General features: G+C 38.1%; 2 protein-coding genes across 12 annotated transcripts in view; one reads left to right on the forward strand and one right to left on the reverse strand.

Annotated features, from left to right (window-relative positions):
- fmnl3 (formin-like 3) overlaps positions 1-15,467 on the forward strand; it is a 47,242-nt gene extending 31,775 nt beyond the window's left edge. For 2 of the 8 annotated variants that reach the window (XM_079849085.1, XM_079849089.1), the window contains 16 exons: positions 142-291; positions 1,319-1,420; positions 3,454-3,796; positions 4,612-4,695; positions 4,883-5,007; positions 5,100-5,302; positions 5,395-5,629; positions 5,960-6,028; positions 6,127-6,207; positions 6,298-6,427; positions 7,621-7,781; positions 7,869-7,970; positions 8,696-8,788; positions 10,155-10,278; positions 11,808-11,938; positions 13,673-15,467. In XM_079849085.1, the coding sequence (XP_079705211.1) occupies positions 142-291; positions 1,319-1,420; positions 3,454-3,796; positions 4,612-4,695; positions 4,883-5,007; positions 5,100-5,302; positions 5,395-5,629; positions 5,960-6,028; positions 6,127-6,207; positions 6,298-6,427; positions 7,621-7,781; positions 7,869-7,970; positions 8,696-8,788; positions 10,155-10,278; positions 11,808-11,899 (2,094 nt within the window). In that variant the 3' untranslated portion in view covers positions 11,900-11,938; positions 13,673-15,467. Of the gene's footprint in view, positions 1-141; positions 292-1,318; positions 1,421-3,453; positions 3,797-4,611; positions 4,696-4,882; positions 5,008-5,099; positions 5,303-5,394; positions 5,630-5,959; positions 6,029-6,126; positions 6,208-6,297; positions 6,428-7,620; positions 7,782-7,868; positions 7,971-8,695; positions 8,789-10,154; positions 10,279-11,807; positions 11,939-12,368; positions 12,418-13,672 lie in introns of all 8 variants that reach the window. The other 6 variants (XM_079849086.1, XM_079849090.1, XM_079849087.1 and 3 more) reach the window with 4 other exon arrangements.
- Positions 15,468-16,063: 596 nt separating this feature from the next.
- Positions 16,064-22,253, reverse strand: part of lrp1ab (low density lipoprotein receptor-related protein 1Ab) — a 125,841-nt gene continuing 119,651 nt past the window's right edge. For 2 of the 4 annotated variants that reach the window (XM_079849082.1, XM_079849081.1), the window contains exons 82-90: positions 21,991-22,155; positions 21,737-21,898; positions 21,438-21,606; positions 21,202-21,303; positions 20,764-20,834; positions 20,561-20,654; positions 19,794-19,832; positions 19,008-19,152; positions 16,064-17,718 (exon numbers count right to left, since the gene is read on the reverse strand). In XM_079849082.1, the coding sequence (XP_079705208.1) occupies positions 17,581-17,718; positions 19,008-19,152; positions 19,794-19,832; positions 20,561-20,654; positions 20,764-20,834; positions 21,202-21,303; positions 21,438-21,606; positions 21,737-21,898; positions 21,991-22,155 (1,085 nt within the window). In that variant the 3' untranslated portion in view covers positions 16,064-17,580. The remainder of the gene's footprint in view (positions 17,719-19,007; positions 19,153-19,793; positions 19,833-20,560; positions 20,655-20,763; positions 20,835-21,201; positions 21,304-21,437; positions 21,607-21,736; positions 21,899-21,990; positions 22,156-22,253) is intronic. The other 2 variants (XM_079849083.1, XM_079849084.1) reach the window with 1 other exon arrangement.

Consider the following 22,253-nt stretch of genomic DNA (forward strand, 5'->3'; position numbering starts at 1 on the left):
CAAAATACTCTAAAATTATTCAGTGTTTAAATGGGCAAGTCATATGTTTAGTGTGTAGATGCCTTTTTTATTTGAAATACTATTTAATAATTATAAACTATAAAAAGTAACCACATTATGAAATCCCCTGTTTCCTCGCAGAAATCCAAGCACACAGAGAGTGATAAGTTGTCAGTGCAGATCCAGGCTTACCTGGATAACGTGTTTGATGTCGGAGGTTTGTTGGAAGACGCTGAAACAAAGAATGTGGCCCTGGAGAAAGTGGATGAGCTGGAAGAGCATTTGTCTCATGTAAGAACCATTAGATACTCCCTTTCCTTCCATTGCTAAATGTTATTATTATTAAAAAAAAGTGTAGAATGGTAATAGAATAGCTGCACTCCTGTCTTATGTTTTTCTTTTTTTAAGAATCCCAATTTGTGCACTGTGAACACAAATTAAGCTAAATATAATTGCTTGTGGGGGATATATTAGTTACAATTACCAGTAGAAATGTAATGTGATGGAGAATCTTTAGAACCAGAAAGATCTCAATTTATCAACTAAAATGAGAAAATCATACTGGGTTACATTAAAAGTTATGCAGAGCAGATTATATTATAAGAAATAAAACTATTTTTTAAATAATCTATCTATCTATCTATCTATCTATCTATCTATCTATCTATCTATCTATCTATCTATCTATCTATCTATCTATCTATCTATCTATCTATCTTAATGACTTCACCCTTATCAGAGTTCACTGAGTTCAGGGAATTCAGAGTTATTCCCTATCATTCACCACCACAACATAAAGCAGCACACACAGCTTAATCATTCACTTTTGGTGCAGAGGGATCTTAAAATATAATTTATAATCTGACTTGCAGACTGATTTGGCTAAAAGTGCTTAGTTTAGCACATACTGGGCTGTAAATCTGAGAATGCAGACAGTGTGAAAACAAACCTCAGATTGTTCCTCTGATCTTGACTCAGTAGTGGGCCTTTCTGCTGGACTATGTTATGCTCATGGCAAAGGTCATGAAATGAACAGAGAATCACACAACAATCCCTTTGCTCTCGCTGGGGGTGGGGGACAGAATTCCCCAAATATTCCACTATGTGTGTAATCTCCACTGTGAAAGTGAAAGTGATGCTGCCTCATCTGCTGTGTCATACTGCTGGGAAATTATCTTTATTGATCTGTTAGAGAGTGAGAGACACGGAAGAAAGCTTAAAAGGGTATGGGATAGATGTTCTGAACTGCCTCTCTCCTCTCATGTTTGTTTCACCACCTCTCACGCTGTCATGTTTGCTCCCTTTCTTTTTGTTCTAGGTGACAGAGAAGCTTCTAGATGTTGAAAATGAGACCATGATGAAGGTAGCAGACCTGGAGAAAAAGCTGTTACACAAAGACAAGGAATTGTTAGCCATAAAGGTAGGCCACCATTAATCGCTCTCAATCACTTAAATCACTTTCACTCATGAGCTTGACATGCAAATAGCTCATAGAATTATTAATTTATACATAAAAGTATAACTTATAATATGAATAAGTAATAGTAATGATGATGACAAATTTAATCAAGAATTTGTCATTAGTAAGGACTGATTATTCATCATTTGTAGCTTTTGCATGGTCTGGTTACTAGATATATAAATGTTTAAAAACATACCATGATTTAATGTAATAAAATACTGTTTTTTTTTTGGACGTTTACAATGGTACAACCACGTTTTTTATATGCTGGTATGCTGATTAGCATCTTAATATAAATATGTTCTTACAGTATATCACTCACACTTTGATTTACTTTAATTCATAGTTACTTATGATGTCATGTAAATTCTCTCTCTCTCTCTCTCTCTCTCTCTCTCTCTCTCTCTCTCTCTCTCTCTCTCTCTCTATATATATATATATATATGGAGAGATTGAGATTTGGATATCTACTAATAGGGTATTCTTTAAAGTGCTGTCAAAGAAAATACCATGGCAAATAATTATGATAATCATTTAGTTCAGTGGACCCTTTTCAGTTATTAACATTGTAAAGCAAAGTTGAGTATTGTATTGATGGATTCTGACCAACTTAATCTCTTGATATTTTTACCTTTTTTTGAAAGTCATAAAAATGCTGTTTCATGAATAGTGGAATTTTTCCTTTGCTATGGGGCAATGGAAACGCAAAAATTATATTTGTTGTAGTTTCAGTTCATAATTACAGAAGTTTACCCAACTATAACAACGTTCACTTCTGAGAACCCCCGAAAATGTTAAAAAGATGTTTATATATCAAAATATAGTATCACATACAGTATCATCCAAACAGGGGCCGGTTTCACAAAGATAGACTTTGACTATGGCTTAGATAGTAGGTAGTCAGACTTCAGATAGACATCTAAATTAGACCGTTGCACAAAGCACTTAAGACTCTGACTATCTTAAGTAGGACTACACTGCAATGCATTCTGGGTAAAATAAGACACTTTTCAAAACAAAAAACATGGCGGATCGAGTAAGCGCACTCAACCGCTCAGTGCAGTTTACCCCAGCAGAAAATATGTGTTTGTTGGAGGAGTATAAATGACGGAGTATGTTTTTATGTTTCCACTGTTCGATCGCGCCCGTGCCTCTCCCTCTCTGACACACACACACACACACACACACACACTTCAGCATTGCAATCTTGACATCGCAGCCTGTTATTATGCAGCATTCACACCAAACACGAATAGAGCGTCAAATTCGCGTCTATCGCGTCTAGTTCGACGCTTGAACATTTTGAATCCATTCACGCGTCCAAGGCGAATAGGACGCGCGTATAAAGCGAGCGTTTGAAGCGAAATAGACGGGCGTTCAGAGCTATGACTCCACTACCCCCAGTTGCGTGAGCGGTGTATTGCATTTCACGCATCGCCCGTGACGCTTGCGTCCACTGCTCAGACTATGAAAAGGGAGCGCGTCGATCGTTGCTCGCGTTGACTATGTAACGGCCCTAACAGTTACAAGGACATTTTACTTGGGAATGTAATAACTGGAAGAAATTTTTAAATTATGAGCCATTTTCCCTTTTCTTTTGGCAGTTTGTAACTGATTGTTACTGCTGGTTGCCAAGGTAACAGAGTCTTAGACCTAAGTTAGCCTGGGGGTAAGGTGTCTAATTTTTTTGGTCTAAATTAAGTCTGTCTTTATTTTTGTGAAACAGTCTAACTTGCATTAGACTAGTCTATGAGCAAATTTTAGACTTGTCTAACACTATAGACTGGTCTAAAATAGCTTTGTGAAACCGGCCCCTGGTTTTTATGACTCACTTTGAGTCATAACCAAACAGAATGTGCATGAACGGAACCATATTTAGTACTCAAAACAGGACTGACAACCATCTATCCACCATAGTATTTTTTGGGGAAATTACATATGTTGTATGTATGACTCTTGACTGCTCTTCTTTCCTTCCCATGGTTATCCAGGAGACGTATGAGTCCGCCAGCACACAGGTGCACACACTGCGGCGGATGATCCAGGAGAAGGACGCTGCCTTCCAGAGGCACAACAACATCGAGAAGCGGCTGCTGGAGCTGGAGCAGCAGGGCACCATCCGTTTACGCAAGCAGCCTGATGGGGACATTGCCATCGAGGCTCTGGGTGGTGGAGCAGCAGCTGGAGCTCCTCTGAGAGACCTGAACTCACTTACTGCAAGCATGAGTGGGACTGGAGGTCCGGGTGTCACTTCATTCGCTCCTATTGAAGCTGTTTCTCCAGCCCCGCCGCCACCACCACCACCTCCACCTGCCCCACCGCTCCCTTCAGAAGGTACTCAGAGAATAGCCAGGAAAAACAATAGGGTGAATGTGTGTTCTGCATATGAAATTCACTTTATCATGTGTCACATATATTCATTATGCAATAAGCTATCAAAGATCTTCATGGGGGTGCTCTTGGAGACTCAAAGCAGATTTTATGTGACAAAAGATTTGCAGTATAAACCTTCCATAAGAGGGATAGAGAGGGAGATGCATTTATTTGATCAAAAATATAGTAAAAACAGTCATATTTATTTGAAATAGCAGCATTTATTTGAAATAGAAATCTTTTGTAATATTATAAATGTTTAAATTACTTTAATTACTGTCACTTACGATCAATTTAATTCATCCTTGCTGAATAAAAGTAATTAAAACAAATCTTACTTAACGGTAGTGTATATAAATAACATAACATAAAATAAATCATTTGATTTTAGGCAGACAGGGAAAATATTTGATTTGGCACCAGCGCAAGCCCACTGTCAGTGGAAAGCGGGTATGTAGGGATTCCCTTAAAGCTCCAGATTATGGAGACTTTATTAGAGTTATTGTAGAGTAAGATAAACAGAAAAACAAGGCAAAGCTGTGCACGCTGTTTCCCTCTGAGCTACAGACCTTCAAATATACAAGTCATTGCATGCTTAGCAGGAAAAGGAAAAGCTAAGGGTGTTTCCTTTAGCTAAGGAGCGGTTTCTGCTGAGGAAGCAGCTGGACTGGAACTAACTAAATATCCATTAAGCTTCTGACTGTATAGGAACCGTTTTTAAGAGTAAAACTGAAAATAAACACATGCTAATTTATAAAATCTCTCTTGTTTTATAGTCGAGTGTGTTCCTATTCCTCCTCCACCTCCTCCACCTCTGCCCGGATCATCACCATCAGTCATCCTTAGTGTTGGCTTATCAGGTAATACATCATTAAAAATAGTAATAAGAAAACTGCACTAAAGTATCTTGGCTCCAATTTGTTGACAAAAAAAGATCAAAGTGAGTGACAAATCGCTCATGATCTTGTCATACACAATTATATATACATATATATTCTAAGTTAGTTAAGGTATTGCATGACCCTTATGTTTCTTCATCTCTCATAGCCATACGCATCAAGAAACCCATAAAAACCAAGTTCCGCCTTCCTGTCTTCAACTGGGCTGCACTGAAACCCAACCAGATAAATGGCACCGTCTTCAACGAGATCGATGATGAGCGTGTGCTTGAGGTAATATTGAGCGTGAATCAGATTTGCACATATTTTGAGTGTGTTCCTTGAAACTCTCCACTCATCCTAAGTGCTTTTGTTCTGTCGTGTAGGAGTTAGATCTGGAGAAGTTTGAGGAGCTGTTCAAGACTAAAGCCCAGGGTCCTGTGGTGGATCTGTCATGCTCAAAGAGCAAGGTTTCCCAGAAGGCCATTAATAAAGTGCAGCTACTTGATGCCAATCGCTCGAAGAACTTGGCCATCACTCTGCGCAAGGCCAACAAGACCACAGAGGAGATTTGCAAAGCCATTCAAACGTACGCACATACTCAAGATTTTCGTCATATTGTGTCTTCATCTTCTCAATAATCTCATCTGAGATGAATATGATGCAATTTCCATGTTGCAGGTTTGATCTGAAGGCCCTGCCGGTGGACTTTGTGGAATGCCTGATGCGGTTCCTGCCCACGGATGCCGAGAGCAAACTACTGCGTCAGTACGAGCGGGAGAGGAGACCTCTGGACCAGCTTGCAGAGGAAGACCGCTTCATGCTCTTCTTCAGCAAGATTGAGCGGCTCACTCAGAGAATGAGCATCATCACGTTTGTGGGCAACTTCAGTGATAATGTCAACATGCTGACCCCGGTGAGCAACTATGATGGTCAACAAATGGAAAGCTGGGAATCTTTTTAAATGGATTTTTTTGTTTTTTATTTTTTTTTATCGACATCCTTGTTGTTTGTGGAACAGCATTTGAATTCAGTATTTACATTTTAGGCGTAGGCACAGGCGTAGACTTATCAACCTGTCATTACTCTCTGATTTTAGAGTTGTTAGGCTTGTGGTAAAGTTTGTTTGACCATTTTATTCCTGGACCAACAAAAGATGTTTATCTAGAAACGCATTCTTGCCAATATCATGGTCAGCTTGATCAAATCATGAATTGACATCTCTTTAACTCTTTGACATCCACAGCAACTCAATGCCATCATCGCGGCATCAGCTTCAGTGAAGTCTTCTCAAAAGTTAAAGAAGATTCTTGAGGTAAATGTCTACTTGTCTTGTTCATTATAAATGCTCAAGATCATCTGAAATTTGTCTAGAGTTATGCTTAACTGTCTGTTTTTTTCGTCTCCACACAGATCATTCTGGCTGTGGGCAACTACATGAACAGTAGTAAAAGAGGCTCAGTGTATGGTTTCAAACTTCAGAGTCTGGATCTGGTGAGCTTGGTTGTAGAAGTGGCTTTCTACATGATGGTGTAGTTAAATCACAGTGCTGTTCTCACTCATGCTGTTGTTGTTCTCTCTCAGCTGCTAGATACTAAGTCTACTGACAGGAAGATGACACTGCTCCACTACATTGCTCTGGTCGTCAAAGAGAAATATCCTGAACTGGCTACCTTCTACAATGAACTGCACTTTGTGGATAAAGCTGCTGCAGGTCTGTGTCCTACAGGGTTGGAATTTGAATTGAATTGACCATGTCACTTTGGATGTTGAATTGGTATTTCAATTAGAAATACAAAAAATGGAATTGTACAGAATGGCAATTCAAAGAAAGTTACACAACAAAGGAAATTCATTATTGCTTTGTTTGGCTCCATTTAGAAGCGTTTTGGGGTAAATTAGAGCATTGAGTAAAATAAATTATTTATTAATTTATTAAATATAGTGAAAAATACACTACCGTTCAAAAGCTTGGGGTCAGTATTTTTTTCATGTTTTTGAAAGAAGCCTCTTATGCTCACCAAGCATAAGATCATTCATTTGATCAAAATACAATATAAATGTTTTCTATTTCAATATATTTTTAAATGTAATTTATTCCTGTGATGGCAAAGCTGTATTTTCAGCATCATTACTCCAGTCTTCAGTGTCTCTCATGACCCTTCAGAAATCATTTGAATATGCTGATTTGGTACTCACGAAACATTTATCTGCTACTTAATATTTTTGTTGAAACGTGATACACATTTTTAGGATTTTAGCTGAATAGAAATATCAAAAGAACAGTATCTTTTATACATTATAATTGTATTTACATTATATGATCAATTTATATTGCTGAATAAATGTATTAATTTCTTTTTAGAAAAAATCTTACTGACCCTAAACTTTTGAATTGTAGTGGATGAATAAATTTGTCCAATAAGGTTTAATACATTGAAGTCATTTTTATCGAATTTATTCATCTACATTAATGTTAGTTTATAAATATATTATTGTTCGTTGTTACTTCATATTCATTCATAACACAGTAATAATGAATAATTAATGCAACCTGAAATGTTAAAAATGTCATTAGTATATGCAGACATTACCAATAACCTAGATTGATAAATGCTGTAAAATTTCATTGTCAGTTAATGATACCTAAAGCATTAACTAATGTTAAAAAATTAACATTCATTGTGAAGTGACACCTACATTTCTATAGGTACCATTTTAAACAATGAGTACAAATGCTATGTAATGTTTATGGAAATACCTTTAAGTTCTGTGTATGATTATCTTAATGGGTGATCCACACTGAAAAATTAACTGGAAAATCTACTATATAGCAATTATATTAATTTATTTGGATTTATTTCCGTTTTAACTGTAACTACATTCATTTCAAATCTTCGGTGACAGTGTCCCTGGAGAACGTGTTGTTGGATGTTAAGGAGCTCGGTAAGGGCATGGATCTGGTCAGGAGAGAGTGCAGTCTGCACGACCACGCCATACTCAAGAGCTTCCACCAGACCAGCGATACACAGCTGGACAAACTACAGAAAGATGCCAAGACTGCTGAGGTGTCCTTTCTGTCTTTTAGAAAACACTTTCTGGCAATAATTAAACAGTACCAGATTATTTCAATCTCACATTGTATCCACTTACAGGAGGCCTTCAACAATGTGGTGAATTACTTTGGGGAGAGTCCTAAGACCACGCCGCCCTCTGTCTTCTTCCCAGTGTTTGTACGGTTCATCAGAGCCTACAAGGTAATCCATTCAGTTATTCACTCAGCAGTTCTAGGCACAGCACACTAACGGATAATGAATCTTCATATTCTGACTAGGAGAAAACACATTTGTGGTTCTGTATAGTCATCAGGTCAGGAAGAGACTTTTAATTTCTAAGCCTCAGGGGGGAAGGTGAACCCGACCTGCTTTCAAGTCATTGAGGACAGGAAGGAATAGTCCACATGATCTGCTACCTGGCGTGTTTAGTAAACATGAAGTGGTGAAAGATCTGGCCTGCTAACTGAAGGGTTGTAGGTTGAAACCCTGAATGGACACACATTTTCTATGTGTGTTTATATCCTTTGGCCATCCCAGTTTGAGTGTCTTCCCTGTTGAAGTGTCAGCGTCAGAGCGCTGGGGTGGAGTAGCAGACGTTAGTAGAGGGTGAATAACAGGAAGGGGCAGCTGGGCTGAGATTTAAGGGCAGCTGCTCTGTTTAGACTGGGCTTACCTTCACCGCCTTTAACCCGGACACACACGCATACACACACCTCTTCCTCACATTGTTCTGCTGGTGGATTTATGAGTCTACATGAGGAACCGCAAAAAGCTCCAAGATCTCTGTGTGCTTGTGTGCGTCCATATTCATATCCCTTCTCAGAGGTTGCTGTGATTGTTTAGATGTGAGGTCGTGGCCTGTGTTTTGTGCAGTGTCAGGGTCCGGATCACACTCACATCTCTACCGGAACTGTTGTTTTCTGCAGGAGGCTGTGGAGGAAAACGAACTGAAGAAGAAGCAAGAGGAAGCCATGAGAGAAAAGCTACTAGCACAGGAGGCCAAACAGCACGACCCCAAGGTGAAATCTGAACCCGTGAAAAATAACTAAAATATCCCTTAAATTGTTTATCATACTAGAATTTAAAAGCTTGGTAATATTTTACAATAGGGTTCCATTTGTTAACATTATTTGAAGTCCCCCTGTAACTCTACACCCTCGCTTCATTTAGTATACATGCATTCATGATTATGCAAATTAGCCCCGCCTCCACTCACTCACACCAGCTCAGAGACCCACTCGTTCAACTCGTATACAAGTTGATTTATCAGAATGGTAATGCGTTTTAGGTATCGCTCTCTACAACGGTAATTAATATGATTATCATTTTGCTTGACTACGTTATCAAACAGCTAATAATGTGTTGCTAATGTTACACAAACCATGTTCCCGGTCGCCATCTTAGAGTCAGACAGCTGCCTTCTAACAATCAGCATCCTTAGAAAGGCTTTGAACAACTTAGAACGTCAGCGGAGAAAGGCATTTAGTTTATCATAACATTGTAAAATACATCACATACATAATTCACCCGCTATATTGCTAAATGTACCTGATTTTTCATATCAACAGAAAAATATACCGGGATAACCTGGCTTCTCTCGAGACCGCAGTTAAGGATATGCTAAAGCTCGTCCCCACGTTGACGTGATTGGTTACATGGTAGTTTGTGACGCCAGAAACACCAGCGATTTCAGCATTCTTTTTTCACTGCAGTTTTAAAGAGAAAATACTCAGCAATGGTGTTGACTTATGACTCTGCACATGGTTTGTCTTAAAGCATATTAAAAACCACATAGACATATAAACAACATTAAAAACTTGATTTTCACCACAGGGGGTCTTTACATGAACTTACAATGAAAGATATTTCTAAACCATTTAGTATCTTAGTTAAAGGAATAGGTCGCACAAAATTTTTAATTCTTTCATCATTTACTCACCCTCAAGTTGTTCCAAACCTGTATGAATTACTTTTTTTCCCTGCTGAACACAAAAAAAGATATTTTGAAGAATATGGGTAACCAAACAGTTGATGGGCCCCATTGACTTCCAGAGTATAGAAAAAAAAAAAAAAAGAATTCTATAGAAGTCAACGGGGTCCAAATGTTTGGTCACCCATATTCTTCTAAATATCTTTTTTTTTGTGTTCAGCAGAAGAGAGAAATTCTTTGGAACAACTGAAGGGTCAGTAAATGATGACAGAATTTTTATTTTTGGGTGAACTATCCCTTTAAGGACATTTTCAACATTATATTTATGCAATTGGTTAATGGTGCTTCTGGTTTTTGTTACAAACAAAAAAACAAAAAAAACAACAACTTGAATTTGCCCCTGATTCTTTTAAATATTTAAAGTGGTGAATATATGTCTTGTTTCCTCAATGCAGGTCCAGGCTCAAAAGAAGAAACTGCAGCAGCAGGATTTGATCGCAGAGCTCCGGCGCAGACAGGCCAAGGACCACCGGCCTGTATATGAGGGCAAAGATGGCACCATTGAAGACATTATCACAGGTGGGCTAGGCAGGACTGCAATACCCATCAGCCAGGGGTCCAGAATCACTGTGGTGGTCCACTGCTCTCCGCATCAGCAATGTACACTCTGTTATGTTAAACAACAGCCCTTACAGCTCGATCAGCACACTTTACAAGTGCACATCAGTTAAAAACAATGGAATTTGAATCAACTCTCAGGGATCTTCAGAGTTAATTATATGGTGTATTAATTAAGCTCTTCTCTTTCTAAATTATGTAAAGAAATCATAGAGGATGCCTATACGAGATATTGCAGAAACTGTACAGGAAGATATAACACCCTTAAATTCATTGTTTTTAACAAAAAAAACAAAAATAATCATTATCTATTATTAACACAATGTTCTCAGACAAGGCTATTTATATTTATCTAATTATGAACCACAGAATTGGCACTTTTTTGGCAAACACTTTTGTGAGGATTTTGATGCTACAATTCTAAAACAAACAGCCAAAAATGGATCTTTGTAGGTTGAGGACTTGTTCCGCAAAGTTCTAAAATTGCTACTTTTACATTTCATAAACAATGCTCCAGACTTATGAAGCCATAGATATTATTGATAGAATGAAGAATAGTCACTTTTTCCTCTCCTGTCACTCCAGTCACAAAGAAATCAGGATTTAATATGTAATACTGCTTAACTTTCAAGGAGTTTTAGCATAACTTTAACATGTGTGTGGTTTAATGGTTTATTCCAAAAGTTTACTATGCTTCCTGTGCCTGGGTTAATTATTAATTAACAGACTAGTTTTTCCTTAAAACCCCCAAATTCCTGTATATGAGGTATATAGTACTGTTCAAAAGTTTGGGATCTGTTAGATTTTATTCATGTTTTTAAAAGAAGTCTCTCCCAAGGCTTCATTTAATTGATCAAAAATACAGTAAAAACAGTAATTTTGTGAAATATAATTTTTTTTCTATATTTTAAAATGTCATTTATTCCTGTGATGGCGAAGCTGCATTTTCAACATCATTACTCCAGTCTTCAGTGTCACATAATCCTTCTGATTTGCTGCTCAAGAAATATTTCTTATTATTATCAGTGCTGAAAATACTTAATATTTTTTATGGAAAGTGTGATACCTTTTTCAGAATTTTTTGATAAACCGAATAGACTATTTGAAATAGCAATCTTTTTTGCTGTCATTTTTTGATAAATTTTATGCATCCTTGCTAAATAAGTGTACATTTCCTGGAAAAAAACCCCTCACTGATCCCTGTGAATGGTAGTGTAGAAGATTTTATGATGTCTTGTGTGCTTGATCATACAAGACCAAATATACAACCAAAAGGCGGCAAGCAAAGAGACATTAATTAACAGAGACAAAGATCATTTTTTGCCTGTCATAAGTTGAAATAAGTTTGCTATGGCTGTTAAATAAGATTGAGAACATATTGCACAAAAAAATCCAGGAAGTTGCAAAGATCAAAACGAATGGTTTCTTTTTTCGGAACACTCATATATAAGGTTCTGTCTCTGACCTCCTTCCCTCCCTCCCTCCCTCAGTGCTGAAGAGTGTGCCCTTCACAGCCCGCACGGCCAAACGGGGCTCGCGCTTCTTCTGCGATACCAACCTCTTCGACGAGTCCATCTGCTAGCCCCCCAAACCCCCCCAAAAACTGCCCCTAATGCCGCAGGTTGTCCCGTTCTCTTACCAGTCGCAAAGTGCATGCATACCCCCACCACTCGCATGACCCACTCTGTCACTATGGTTACCCAGCATCCTCTACTAACCCAAGCACAACAGAATAGTGAGAAACACAAGCTGTAGCTGTTCACAGATCTGAAACAGGGACAGGTCAAATCTTTCTTAAGGGAATTATGACAAATGAACTGAAAATGCATTAGTATATAATAAATATAATATAATATAATATAAAATGCTGATTTGATGTAATATTAATATATGTTCAGGCTGTTAAAAGAATGTTCTTATCATGGGTCTTTTTATTTGTCATATTGTCCAGAGAGATTTGGCCTGTGTAACAGTCCTTGTTATGTTTCACTTGGTTTGTTATCTGCTAACTCTCATCTTCTCCCCCATGACTGTTTGTTCTACCTTTCCAGCAGAACAGGGGATTAATCTGAGTAAATTTGAGCACAAAATAATTGGAGGGTAAGAAAGGCATCATGGAGCTTTATCTCGCTTTGCTCCTGTCTGCCTTTTTACCGTCAGCTCAATTGCTTTAGCTGTGCTACATTTTGCACAACGCTACAGTGCTGAAGCTTATGTGGCCAAATGTAGTCTTGTACTGAATATTGCTTTTTTTGCATTGCTAATTATATAGTTTATGAAACTTTGTCACTGTTTGAAAGCAATATAAGATATTTAGCCTTAAACTGTGGCCTTATTTGGCTGTTTTTATAGCACAGAACAAAGAACCACATGATGGTGGTGATAGTTTGTAGATGTCTAATATTATTACAAACTGAACTTTGAATGGCACAAAACTTAATATTATTTTGCTAGTATAATTGTTGGTGGAATGAAATCTTTTCCTTGTCATGTCTGTTGCATGTGAAGCTGTTTGTCCGCTGTATCTTTGCACTGTGCTGTTAAGCTAACATGTTTACGTATGTCCTCTGCTGTATATCGTCACATGCATGCAAATCTGTGTTCTGTTCAGCAAGATCTACAGTACATGTAATGGTCATTTAGTGGTATAGTGTTTCACTATGTACAGAAATGTTATAGTATCTTTCAAGACCTTGCTGAACACTGAATCCATCAGTTCAAACGTATTTGTAATGTGCTAAATGGTCTTACTGCAGTGATTATGTCTTTGTTAGTGTTTTACATTGTATGCTTTATACTACAAGCAGTTATTGAGATTAATATTAACTGCGTATTTTAATACTTTAAAGTGTTAGTTTACCTAAAAATGAAAATTCTGTCATCATTTTCTCACCCTCATGTCGTTCCAAACCCGTAAGACTTTTGTTCATCTTACGGACCAAAACATTTGAACGCTAGTGTACAACAAAGTTAGACGTGACCAATTGCTTTCAGGCTCCAAAACGATTATATTCGATAGCTTTGTATACGTTTTTTGTCCTTTTTGGAGCTTGAAAGCTGCCAGTCACTGCTGCTTTCATTGTAAGTAAAGACACAAACAGTGTCAACATTATGCTGAATATCTCCTTTCACAGATAAAAGCAACCTGAGGATGGGTAAATGACAGCATCACATTTTTGGGTAAACTGTTTCTTTAAGATCTGGGAACGCAAGAGCAAAAAAAAAAAAAAAAGCATTCCATCAACCTTTTCAAAGACAGCATAATTATTTGCAGCCAACTGAGGTGCTGAAAATGACCCCTGCTACCCTGAGTGTTCCCTGATCTAACTCTAACTCTCTCCCTCCCCACTCACAGATCTCCGAAGCCAGCCCTTCCTGCGAGCTGACGCGGTGATCCGGAATGGGTGGAAGCGACCCTAAAGACCCCTCACTCACTCACCCTCTGCTACTCTCCCCCCGTTTTCTGAAATGGCATCTTCCTGCAATTCACGGTGACTGAGGGAAGTGCAGGACCAAAACAATGTCTTTGGTTTTAAGGGGGTGGGGAAATTATTTATTTATGAAAATCCTTTTTGGATTCTGCACTGGAGGCTCTTTCAATAAAGCTATTACAGCACAGACATTCAGGGCTGCCACCCTGGCCTCATGAACGCTCGCGCACGCAAATCCTGAGGAGCGTTGGTAAAAGCTTGTGTTGGCACAGGAATAATGGTTGTTGTGGTAGCAGTATACACAGATAGCAGTAACACTAGCCTGCTGACCTTGAAGAGCCTTCCAACGGGATCTCAGGCCCATTAACGTGGATTTCCTCTTATTGTGCAATGTAAGCATGACTTTCTGTCTAGTGGGATAGCGCTGAGGTCACTGACTTTCTGGCCAGAGTCCGTTTGTACAGTTCTTTAAGTATGAACAAGTTATTTGTTAATCCTATTCCACTACCTGGCACAGAATAGCCTGTCTCCAGTATTTTAACCCAGACCAGTACTATGGTTACAAAGAAGTGCCTTTCTGTTGAGTCAGTATTATTTCTTATAGCCAATATTGATGTATCTAAGTTTATACTATTGTTAATCGTTATGTTGTAACATTTCTTATGCTTAATGTAAATATAATATGCAATTATCCAAGAAATGCATTGCAGCGTTAACAAAAGAGCCTGGACAAGTGCTCTGTTTGACTGACTTTGTGCCTTGTATTGATTGTATTGATGCCTCTATCTTCACTCCGTTCTTTAAATCTGTTTAATGCTCATATACCAGAACAAAGTGTACGTAACTTTGTCATGCCGTGAAACTTCTCAGAGAATAGCGCTCTGGTCCATTTTTTACCCCCCAGATTTGTTGTATATGAATGAATTTTAATCTGTTTTTAAAAGGATACCAAATGGGAACCACTCCTAGATTGTAAACATGACTATATAATCTTTTGAGTGCGCAATTTGTACGTAATTCGCTTTAAGTTAGTAAATGAAGGACAGTCGTCATGATTTGCAGGAATTAATTCATTCAAAAAATAACGTTTTATAAGATGAATTTGTCATCACTTGTCCTAACCGAGTAATTACTCTATTTGCACTAACACTGATTAGGCCTAGCGATTCGGAAATCTCTATTTAAGCAATAATGTAGTTACGCTAGGCCGCGAATTATTGTGAAACGGCCTCAAGTGTCTATTGCTTTTATTAGATAGACAGTCTATAAATGTTAAAGATATTAAGGACAGAATAAATTAAAACGGTGTTGTTTCGCGTCATAGTTGGAGGAACGCTGTTCTGACCAATCATAAGCCAGGACCGGAACTCTCCGTTAAAAAAGGAACATATTACTGTACGACACTGCATGTTGACTCAAGCTCGTGAGAAGTGAACAAAAATAAAAACAACACTAAAGTTTTTTTTTGTGTGGTATTTTCTAGGAGTTGTTTCTTAGACTGAATTTTTTTATTTACCTACTGTTGTACCACAGCATAAACTAAATCAAGCCATTTGGGAGGAAAAGCAAAGCACAAAATGAATGTACCAAAGTTTTAATGTTATTTGGTTGATATGGACCAATGAATGCAGCAGTTAACTGGATATTCTGTTGAAGTGGCAAATAAAAATATTTGAGACTCGACTTATGTTGTCAATAAATGTTTGCACGATATACTGCAGGAGCAATACGCTAAAGAGGACAAGTTTTTGTATTTAATATTTATTTTCCCACTGTATATTGGTTAGATTTAAAACATCTGGGATCATATTTTAAAATGACACCAATTACAAATGATCAGCGTGTGTCCCATTTTACCTGTATTCCCCCTTATCATATCTAATACTAGAACAACAGTAAAGTTTAGATTGATTATTTGATTTGTGACATGGGCTTTTAGGTAATACATTTTGTATTACAAGCCCAATATTAGCTTGATTTTATTAAATCTTGAGACAGGACCCTTACAAAATATATCAGTTAAGAGTTAAGACTTGACAATTTCTTTTCTAAATGGAAAATAAACAACCATGCACTTTGAGGCTTTTTTGTCTATCATCCTGGAAACCTCTGAACTCTTGAGAAAAGCTTTTTGTTTTTAAACTGTACCCATTACCAAGCTACAGCAGAGCACCAATCCAGAAACCACTTATTTTGTTCTGTACACATTTTTATTTCTCAATATGTGTTATTGTCTGTGATTCATGAAGTTCTCTAGCTGGAAACAAAAGAAACAAACATCACGCTGTCTCTCCAAAAGAAGGGCTGAGCCACCATGCATTTCTACTATAAAAAGCAGTTTAATTATTTTGTATATAAAAAAAACCCATAAAAATAAAATGATCCAACAAAACTACAGAAACGGTTGCAGGGTTGTGACACTAGTCATCTGTGACAGTAAAAGGCCACTAAGGGCCGCGCTAAATGACATTTGATCGTAAACAGAGCAGACACTTTACGTTAAGTCCAGATGCTCGGATGAATACTGTTAACATGTAACTGTTGAGCAGACGCTAGTCTTTTCGTGCTGTTGGATCCATGCATTAGCCTATGGCACACGGGTTACCTCCATTAGAAGCAGTGGAGGCTCGGCCGCAAGCGGGGCTAGCCGAGTCTCTCTACAGGTCAGGCAGATGAGAATGATGGAAGAGTAGCAGCAAGGCAGTGAGTTATTACTGGATCCACACGCACCTCACAGGAATGCACTTACACTGAGCATAAAAAGTCCATAAGACACAAAACTAGAGAAGTAAAAGTGACACACAGCTCCCACTGAAGTGGTATGGAACAGTTCTGTCAAAAGCACACAGACCGAGAGCAGACGACAATCATCTCCTGGCTGTTTCCGGCGTGCTGGAAGACATGGCGTCAGATGAGGCCTGCTCTCCGTGAATCAGTCTCACCCATCCTTTGGACGTACACACCAAGGCCACTGATACCCTGGAAGAGTTCTGGAATGTTCTTACATTTTCCATCTGTTTGGATTCATTCACTCATTCATTCAATCCATGTTGAGACACATTTTGCATCTTTTCATCCATTTAAAAAAAAAAAAAAACCAAGCTAAAACAAAGACAGTTATATACTGCTAATCATACGGGTGTCTGCTTGTATTCCTGGGTATATTTGTCAAGACACTTTGTTAATTATATATGTAAATATATATAAAATCAATCTGTGCAAGGAGTATGACAATCATCGTAAGCGTTGTTCTCTGAGATAACAGTATAGAAATAAAAGTGATGCTGACTCGTCGCAACACTCACACAAGCGTATTCGTTCTCAGCCATCTGAAATCACACACGGGCGAAGTCAGCATCAGTATCATTCAGTCGGCCATGCCCCCCTCCCTTATATTTCATTAGCAACACTTTTGCTTTTCCTGAAACAAACATTGATCTCTATACAATTCATACAAAAATAAACTTAAAAGAAAAGAAAAAAAAGAGCGAAAAAAAACATTTCCCATATTGTTGTTGGCATGAGGTGTTGTTGAGCACAGAGGTAGTGGCTAAATGGAGGGGAGGGGCGAGAAATTGGGTAAGCAAACATTTGAAAAAAGGAAATGAAAAAAAGAAAAGAAAAAATTCTTGTATAGAAAATGCTTTCTTTTGTTGACCAGAAGGATTTCTCGAAGAATAAAATATAATACTGCAATCACATACAAAAGTGTCCTTCATTTTTTTCTTATCTTTTTTCTTTACATTTTGTACAGTGTTCCTGCTCTTGTTGCTTTTCCTCTGACGTGTAAAGGCATAACGGTCTGCGTGAGGGTGGGCGTCCGGCCGGGACTCTACGCCAGCGGGTCTCCCATGTCATCGTCTCCTGCAGACAGCAGCTCCTTCTTCTCGTCTGTGCTGGCCAGAGAGTTACGGCTGTTGTGGGCGCCCATGTAGAGGGTGGCGTACACAGGGTTGGTGAAGTTTGTGGGCTGCAAGAGAGACACTGATATCAAACTTCTGCCTGATGCAGATAAACTGATGCTTATTTTTGTTATGGCCCACAACTGATAAATTACAGACATTACAATTCTATACAATTCTATACAATTCTATACTATACTAATTCTATACTATAAAAATTAAAGACGAAAAATAGTGAATTTAGGCATCACAACATTATAATGTCAAGTAGGCCAATGGGTATTCATTTTGGGATTCGCTAATTATTAAATTGAACAGTGTTATAACATGTTACTTTACAAGTAACTTTTGACTCTCTTTTCCAGCACTTTAAACATAGTTGCTCCTTTGCGCTTAAAGACGATTAAAGATAGTCCAACGCCATGGTACAACGAGCACACTCAGGCCCTTAAGAAAGCAGCCAGAAAAATGGAGCGCAACTGGAAGAAAACAAACCTAGAGGTATTTCGCCTTTCATGGAAAGAGAGCACGATTGCGTACAGAGAGGCTTTAAAAGCTGCTAGATCTGCTTATTTTTCAACCATATTAGAAGAAAATAAACAAAACCCTAGGTATTTATTTGAAACAGTGGCTAAATTAACGAAAAATAAAGCTTCAACCCCAGACGTTTCTAAGCAGTAATGACTTTATGAACTTCTTTACTAAGATTGATAATATCAGGGAGAAAATTATAACTATGCCACCGTCTACTACAGTATCGCATCAGGCAGTGCGTTCTAGTCTCCTTGAGGAAAAATTTGATTCATCATTGCTATAGGAGAGACAGAATTTTCTAAACTCGTTAAATCATCTAAATCGACAACGTATGTTAGACCCTATACCGACTAAGCTACTGAAAGAGATGCTTCCAGAGGTCACAGATCCTCTTCTTAATATCATTAATTCATCTTTGTCATTAGGATACGTACCAAAAACTTTTAAGCTGGCTATGATTAAACCGCTTGTTGAAAAAATGCAACTTGATCCTACAGAATTAGACAATTACAGGCCGATCTCGAATCTACCTTTTCTGTCAAAGATACTAGAAAATCATATCGGTTATGTGCAGTTGATTTTGTGTGTGCATACATATATATATGATATATATACACAAAATCAACAGCACATAGCCGATGATTCGGACACACTAATAATTAAAAACAATTATAATAGATAAAATTAAAATATTAAAGAATATTTTAGATATATAATATAATGTATATATACACACAATTATAATGAATACAAATATTCTAAAAAATCAAAATGACCGAGTGCTTAAGAACATAAAATATCAAGAAAATATCATTAGTGTCACCTTATCTGGATCCAAGGTGAAGTCGGAGTCCAGCAGCTCCCCCGCATCATCATCGGGCTCTCCTTCATAAATCTTGTATGCTGGGTTCCCGATCTCAACGTTCATGGCTCCGTTGGTCATCCTCTGGTGCTGGAATCCCTTAGCTCTGCAGACACAAACACCAGTGAGCAGTTACATCTTTGTCCATGTCTCTTCGCAACACACCTCTGCAGGCCGAGCCAAGGCACAGGAATTTACACTCGCGCATACACAAAGTAGCCTATCATCAAGCAACTCACAAACACAAAGACACAGCTACATCCACCAGGGTCTCTCCTGCCGTATAAAAACATGTACAAGGAGCAATGCCACTTTGTGGAACCATCCATGTGCTTTCAGGAGGAGACTGCCAGCCAGAGTGAGCAACTCTGCAGGGTCTTAGAGAAAGCTGGATGTCCACAAGACATGGTCCATTACGATCAATGAGGAGCCAAACACTTCAAGCACAGCGACACTGCTCTCACAAACAGATATAAACTGACACACGTCTACAGGATGGCACAAGGAGGAGAGAGCGGGACAGGACGCAGACCAGTGCTGCATCTTGCACCAACCAGTTGATCTATTTTAGGTTTCGGTCAATAGATCCATGTGTTGAAACTGGTGAAAACCACAGGAATAGCACAGTAACAGCACAGGATCAGGCAGGAGAAGCAGGGAGAAAGAGAGGTAGAGTATAATGATGGGGGAGGAAGAGAGGAAAGGATGGACTAGGATGGGACCCTGCTGTTATAGAGTCAGAGTTACCGCGAACATCTGGAGCTGGGCTTGCCCCGCCTCACAGACCTGAGAGACAGAAAGTTGCAGTTTAACTACAGAGAGAGAGATGAAGTGAGAGATCTGGAAATTGAGTTTAGTGTTAAAATAAAGAGGAATGTGGAGAAATGAATGCTCTAAAGCAAGGGTCTTCAAAAGGGGGGCACTAATTATAAGTTATTTAAGTTTTGTGAAAAATGAAAATGCATATTATTAAAAACTAACATGGAATTACAATTATTAAATGATTGTTTTTGTATATAATTACTTTTTTTACCTTTTATAATTTTGTATATATTATATTTTTAGTTTTGTAAACATATTGTCTTCATCCAAATAAAGCATAATATTTATTATATGAAATAATTACATACAAATATTTTCTTCAACCAAAATAATAAAGTATAATTAATAAATAATATAATTTTTATATTAAATACATTTTATTACATAAAAATATGATAATATAAATTCAAAGCACAAGCGAAGTCTTTAATTTTCCCTTCTAGATGAAAACATAAGTAAAATTAAAACAACGTACATGTATTTAAATGTACATAAATAATGATTATTTTAATGTCTTTGTAAAACATGACTCTCTATTTAAGGCCCTTGGACTGAAACAGGTTAAAGACCCCTGTTCAGAAAAAAAGTTTGATCAATAAACAAAATAAGTTTGGCTAGAGAATAACTGAGCCCTGGAGTGTCTCTAAGTACTAAGTTCCTCTGTACACAATCAAATTGCTGTAATTACTTACCCACGCATTCTCTTCTTGTACCACAAGATGGCACCAACTACTAAGAGCGCAAGTAAGAGCAGTAACATCACTGGGATGACCACTGACGGAGTATCTACACAAAGGAGAAACATGCATTATTACTGCCCAGATTTGCCAATGAAAAGCTTTTTTTATACCTTGAATTGAATCTAAAAGCAAAAGAAAAATATGTGGGCACTTACTTCCAGAGTCTGTGTTCTGAACAGGGGCAACATTTTGCTCACAGCGAAAACCTGACCAGCCTGTGTGACACCTACATAACACACAAACACACTTTAAATCACTGGCAATCTTGACAGTGTTTTGTTCAAACTTTGTTAATCTATTGTTGCAGCAAGCTTGTTAATAAGTTTTTATGACCATGCTATATGTTGATTTGTCAGATATCTTAAGTACAGAACCCAGCACATTCAGGTAGACAATGTTTGATCTGGTGTACCACAAGGCTCAGTACTAGGCCCACTTTGGTTTTCTATTTTTTATATTCTATTTGCACTTACATTTTTTATTCTTTTTGGATGATATTTATTGCTGTGCTTCTAATATTTGTACTTTTTTTGCAACAAAACATTTACAAGAACATAAAAGCAAATTCCTTTATAAAGCTTTGACCACTTTACCTGCACTGTGGCAGCATAGTATGAGGGTCTACAGAGCATTGGCCCTCAGTGCAGAAATCATCACAGGTGTAGCAGCTGGGACGCTGGATGTTATCAGCACATCTACACACAAAATATTAATTATCTTAGCACCCACATAAACAGCACATAACTGATTCAAATCCATTTCTATACAGCACATCTCAAACCTGTGAGACTCTATGAAAGCCTAATCAGTTGAATATGCTGGTACGTACTTGCATGTTATTCCAGATCGTAGCACTTCACACTTGCCCGTGCCGCAGTATTCACACTTGTTCAGCTCACATTGTGGACCAAAGAAAGACTCATTACAATGGCAAAGTTTTGTGCCGTTCATCGTCTCCATACAAAGACCTTCATTCTTACAGAAGTCATCACAATGACCTGCACAGATTAATTTCCAGCAGTTATTTCACTTTATCATGTATGTTTCATTCATTAGCAAGGCTTTTGTGGACACACACAGCTAATAAAAGACAATCCTCTGTTTACAGTCACAAGGAATCAAACTTACGGTACTGGCACTGGTCACCCAGGAAGCCCTTTGGACAACGACAGGTTGGCTGGTTGCCCTGGTTGACAGTGCAGGTGCCCTCATTCTTGCAGTAGTTATTACAAGTGTGCTGTTCACATCTGGACCCGGTGAAGCCAGTCTGACAGCGACAGGTAGGAGCACCTGAAGAGAGGAAACAGATAGATAATGTTGCTGATGTGGTTATAGAGATAAATGTGCAAAGCCCTGGCCACAATCTCTGCGAGTGTGTGTACCTGTGCGTGACGGTGAGCAGGTTCCTCCGTTCTGACAGTAGTCCCTGCACTTGTTGATTTCACAGCGTTCTCCACTGTAACTGGTGGGGCATCGACATTTGGGCTGGTTCCACGGGGTGAGGAAACAGCTTCCGCCATTCTGACACTGAACGTTACAGGTGGGAGCTAAATGAAAAACACATTATTGTTGATCATCTGAAGCTTTATAATGTAATCATGATGAGAAACGCCTGATTTAATTTATGCACATGAAGTATGAGGAA

Source organism: Squalius cephalus (assembly GCF_949319135.1).
Source record: "Squalius cephalus genome assembly, chromosome: 18".
In the NCBI taxonomy this organism is placed as follows: Eukaryota; Metazoa; Chordata; class Actinopteri; order Cypriniformes; family Leuciscidae; genus Squalius; species Squalius cephalus.